The 5,409-nt window shown below is 34.9% G+C and overlaps 1 protein-coding gene across 1 annotated transcript in view; it reads right to left on the bottom strand.

The window, feature by feature from the left end:
- The window catches only part of LOC111985143 (protein EXPORTIN 1A), a gene marked incomplete in the record, with an annotated part of 30,212 nt that extends 25,323 nt beyond the window's left edge, over window positions 1–4,889 (bottom strand). The window contains 2 exon segments of the mRNA XM_065779500.1: window positions 2,890–3,006; window positions 4,545–4,889. Coding sequence (XP_065635572.1) covers window positions 2,890–3,006; window positions 4,545–4,643 — 216 coding nt within the window.
- Between the last annotated feature and the right edge of the window lie 520 nt (window positions 4,890–5,409).

Raw genomic sequence — 5,409 nt, 5'->3', positions numbered from 1 at the left:
AGCTATCACTTATTTGGTATATGTTTTTTGAAGGACGTGTGTGAATATAAGTTATGCATTTTTCAGCATTTTCATGCTTTGCCTTTTTTTTTTAAATTTTTTTTAATTATTTTTAATTTTTTTTACAAATTTTTGCTTGCAAAATTGTAGTGAAATGATTGTTTTGTACTTCTAATTCAAACATGGTCTTTTCCAAATGCTGGCTGGCATGGTAATATGTTACTATTTTTGAGAAAAGATGAGGTCCTGTGAGAGCATTGGTTTTGGGAAATTAATTGGTTGATGTTTTGGCTATTTGGTTTTATTTTGGCAAATGGGAACTGGATTGAATCATACGAGAGAGGGCTAAGAGCCTAGATACTCAGATTTCTTACTTTTTTGTTTGTAAGCACATCAGTTTTTATACGTTCCTAATTTTAATTTTGCTTGAGAAATAAAGAATTCACCTTTTTCTACCTTTCGAAAATAAACTTTCTTTTATCTGTCAACATAGGGAAGGACTTTTGAATAGGAATATCATGATCACGATAGTGGAGCCAAAGTTAGAGAAACTGGGTGTGGGACTTTTTGTCAAAATTCGATTTCCTTGCCTCTCTTCTTCCCTGTTTATCGTTACTGTGACCTTGATACAGAGCTAGAGCTTTTAACTATGATGAATGTGCTAACTATGAATATGACGCTGGTGTGGAATATATCATATATGACAATGGTGGGGTGCTGACTATTTCTATTGATTGGACATGTTGTATGGGCTTGGTAGAATATCCAATTACTTTGGTTTAAATTAGCCAGAAAATAGCTGATCTATATTTTGTTAGAAAGATAGTGATGTGGATACAAGATATAGGCTTCCAATTACACAACCTTATGGACGTAGACCCAAAAGGAAGACGGTCTGACCAACGTGGTTCCAATTAGCTTAATTGGTAAAGAATCCCATTGGTTTTTGGCTGCGTTGCAAGAGAAATCATGATGGACTGGATGCCATAGGTTTGAAATTCCTATTGTATGTATTAAAAAAAGAGTGAGTAGACAACTCCACCTGCGGCATTATGGATGGAGCTTGCTACTAATTGGGACTTAAGACCTAAGCCTGATTAATTAAATGTTTAGGATTTATTTATTTAATTGGTTTATTTTCTTTTCCTATTTGGCTTAGGAGTTTAATTTCTTTTCTTACTAGGGTAGTGAAATTATTTTCTATTCCTACTAGGATAAGAAGATTGCAACTCTATTTAAGGAACCCTGGGTTTAGTTTTATTATACAGTGTAATTGATTAATAAAATAGCTCATGGAAATTTTCCGAAGGTCTGGTGTTAAGTTTAACAACCTTAGGTGTCTAGGTATTTTTTTATCTTTTATTTTCTGTTCTTCAATTTTGTTGTTGCATCTGTGTTCAATCTTTCCACAACCTATCAATGGATTCCTTATGCACATGGAGTAGTGCTTCATCAGTATTTTTCTTAGATCTGTTGGTAGTTTTGTTGATATTTCTAGTTTTGTAAAACTTTATCTTATAAGTTTTCTCTGTGTGACGTGGCATATGGGCCTTGGACCAAATGGCACCTCCCCTCATAGATAAAGGCATGTGGGGATGGGGTCATGGATCAATCTCAGTAATGTGTATTTGTATCTACCTGTAAATTTATTTGATGGGTCAAGCTTCATGGAAAATAATGTACGCCATTTGCTTGGAAATAAATTGCTATTAGGTCTATCGGATTTATGCATAGCTCATAGGCTTGCCTGAATCCAAAAAGATTCCACAGTCCTTGTGCATGATAAAAAATACTTAAAAGGCATCTTAGATGTTCAAAATACTAGCCCTGGACTCAAGATCTTTGACTCTTCCCCTGGCCAAAAGGCCTTCTGACACATGTACAGATTGGTCTTGCAAGCCCACACGGGGCAATAAGATCCCATATAAAGTCTCTGTAGAGTCTATACAGGCTTAACTGTTATTTATGCCCCCCACCCCCCCCCCCTTCCCCTCCAATAAACAATCCAGCACACAGCATCAAAGTGTTTAAAGAACATTTCTTTCTTGGTTCATCTATAAAATTTCTTACAACTTATAAGTAACAAGCAGCTTGTTGTTAACCATTAATTTGCAAAATCCAATGCTCAACATGCAATTCTCCGGAAGCTAACATTACTGATACAAGCATTCCATTGGTATGAAACTAAAATTTTGCGATGACTCACACTGCACAAGCCTAAGTATTAATTGATTACCACTAAAGTTCCTTGACAATCATTTCTAGGGATTGTCATTTCCAATACAAGAGCTTTCGTCCCACTTATTAATACTATTCTGTGCACTGATACAACTATCCAACTAAGTTAACATTCAGCCACCATTTCTGAATCCTGTGAGCTAACCAACTAACACAACCTAAAGACCAGACTGCATTTTTTTCCACAATCTTCGCAAGACTGTCAAAATGGAGCTAGAGTACTGTCCAACAACCATAAGATGCAAAAGAATAATCAATAACAAATAACATAGCAAATTAACCAGGGGACTCATTTCATCTCACATGATAGGGTTTTCAGAAATCTAGGCTAGTGTTCCAATAGAGACACTCGTGGTTAAACAATTAGAAACAGGAGTTATTTCAAAGATATTGGTATTGACCAGGAACAAGCTGTTCTTCCTGAGTCACATATATTATAAACACATGATTCATGGTTGCTAAAAGAGATACGATCATGCCAGTAAATTATGCCAATATATCTAATCATTTTAATCTCACCTAATGACCTAAAACGTATGGCACTCCGTAGAATGCCTTTGACCTACAATAGATGCTCATGATTGAGAATATTCAAATTTAAGCAATAAAAGCATTACTGGTACAAGTTGTTATTGCAATAAGTCAACTAACCTGCAGGGCAAAGAACTTGGTGTTTAGGTTCTTTGTATTTTGAAGAATGTGCATAACCTGGAGCCACATATCTGGATTGTTTTGCAAATCACGCAAAATCTGGTCTGCTGCAGTCCTCTGGTCACCAACATAGAGTGTGAAGGGCATAAAAAAATAATGAAAAAAAATATACACACAATAAAACAAATGCATAGTGAAAATACAAAATTAAGCTTATATTTCACTACAATATCCATATATCAAAAAACCGTGCATTCAGATTAAAGACCAATATACCAGCAGAAATAACATTCCAGATTTGAGTAAATGATAGTTCTACAATGATTGCAACTGAAGAAAAATTTACCAATTGACATAAATGTTGTGATTGAGCCCAAGACATTAACATTCAGTTTAGCAAGCAAACCAAAAAGGTGTAAAAGAATAATGTAAGTTTGTCAAGGCATCACATCAAACTTCATTTATAAAAATATGGATGCATAAATCATAAGCCAATTAATTGCAACAGTTCCCGCCAAAAAGAACTCATAAGTGAAAAATAATTGCTTGAACATAATCAAGTAGAAGAAAATATTTCTTTTTTTTTTATATATAAGCAATCGAGATTTTATTTCACATGAAAGGAATTACTCTATGTTCACAACAGTAAACATAAAGCACCTTAAAGAATAAATCTGTCAAAATATTTCTTTTAAAAGAGTCCTTCTCAAAAATCAAAAATCATTAACAGAGTTTATCAATATACATATTAATCATCATTTGCTATGTTAAGACCAGTTTGCTTAACCGGCTGTTCTTATTTGTAAACACTACTAAATACATATAGGTTCACCTACTTGACTTATGAAAGATAATGATAATGAGTTATTAAAAAGGGAATGCACTACTTTGCCCTACCTTAGTATAAGTAAGAGGCTTAGAAATTAAAAGTCAGAATTCCTCGTATTCAGAGAAAGCATTGTTTAGTCACTATTTTAAGAACTACGTAAAACCAGGACCAAAAAAAAAAAAGACGCAATGTAATTTCCCACAGGTTACATTTCTTAGCAGCCAAACAGTGAGCAAGAAAATGAAAGCACACCAATAACACCAACTATGTTAAGTATGATTAATTCAATTGCATTTTCCACAATAATTCGTACAGACTAAATGTACTTTCTATATTCTAAAGAACAAAATAGTAGAACAATTACTACATTCCAATCATTGTTTCCCTAATTTCCGGGCAACATAACACAGGGTTTAAGAAGGCAAAACAATACAACCTCAATATGTAGAAATTGAACCACAAAGCCCAGATCACAATGCCTCTCACCAGGAGTTAAAACCCTAATTTATTTCCCGATAAAACACACCCAAACTTAACCCTAAATACACTGATAGCAAAGGTTTATAAGTACTAAGCCCTAAAGAATTGAAAAATGAAAATTTCCCTCCATTTCCCCTAACTTTCATACGAGCCAAACAGAGAGAGTAACTAAAAAGAGAGTGAGTGACTGTTTCAAATAACTCCTTTGAAGTAAACTCTTTAACATAGTTTAAACCCTAGAACTCTCTAGAGTTTAACTTTTTCCCTCGAATTTTCCTGCGAACCAAACAGAGAGAGCAGAACGAGAAAAAGGCAAAAAAGAAAAAAGAAAAAAGCAATCTCTCACCTCTTCCTTAGATCCGGTGCCATAGAAGGCCGCGACGGTGGCATCTAGCAAAGCCACATCGATCGGCTGGCTCAAATCCCTAAGCTTCTCGGCCGCCATCGCCGAAAAACCACCACACAACACAATCTCACAGATAAACCCTAGAGAAGAAAACGTACGGTCCGAGCAGTGCCAAAGCACCGAGAACGAAAACCCTAGAAAATAGAGAGAGAAGAGGAAGAAGAAGATTCTAGAAAGAGATAAAGGGAAAGAGGTTCAAAAAAGAGTTTTAAGGAGAGGAAGAGAAAGAGAGAAGGTGAGGCTGGGGTTTTATAAGAGAGAGAGAGGGAGAGAGATATATATATATATATACACACATACATATAAAAGACAGCTTGAAAATGAAGCAGAGTTTTAAGAGAGGGACTTTAAAAAAATTGGGTATTTTTTTATTTTTTTTTATTTTTTTTTAAATGGACGCTTTGTCTAATTTTCTTTCCCTCCTGTTTGCGAGTGATAATGAGTGAGAGTGAACTGTGTGTGTGCGTGAGTGAGAGAGGGAGTTTGGGGCCCTTAGAGTGTGAACTGTGTGGTTGTTTTTTTAAAAAGGGGTTTAAGAAGAAGATGGGCTTTTGTTGGTCAACAAGTTGTCATGGAATAATGGTTTTATGGAATTTTTACTACTTTATGAGAGAGTGCTACTCCGTATGTGTATTATGAGGAGGAGACTGAAGAATAAACTATTGGATGGGATTCGGAGAGGCATGTCACTGTGACAACGAGGTATTATGTATGGCTTCTTTTTTTCTTTTTTCTTTTTTTACCTCAAGGTTTAGAGAAATGGAATGTCTACCACCATATTTTAACAACAAATTTTAAATAGTAG

The sequence above is a fragment of the Quercus suber genome, unplaced genomic scaffold (genome assembly GCF_002906115.3).
Source record: "Quercus suber isolate HL8 unplaced genomic scaffold, Cork oak 2.0 scaffold_13, whole genome shotgun sequence".
Classification (NCBI taxonomy): domain Eukaryota; kingdom Viridiplantae; phylum Streptophyta; class Magnoliopsida; order Fagales; family Fagaceae; genus Quercus; species Quercus suber.
The sequence above is the reverse complement of the archived record's forward strand: the minus strand, read 5'-3'. Positions and strand labels throughout refer to the sequence as shown.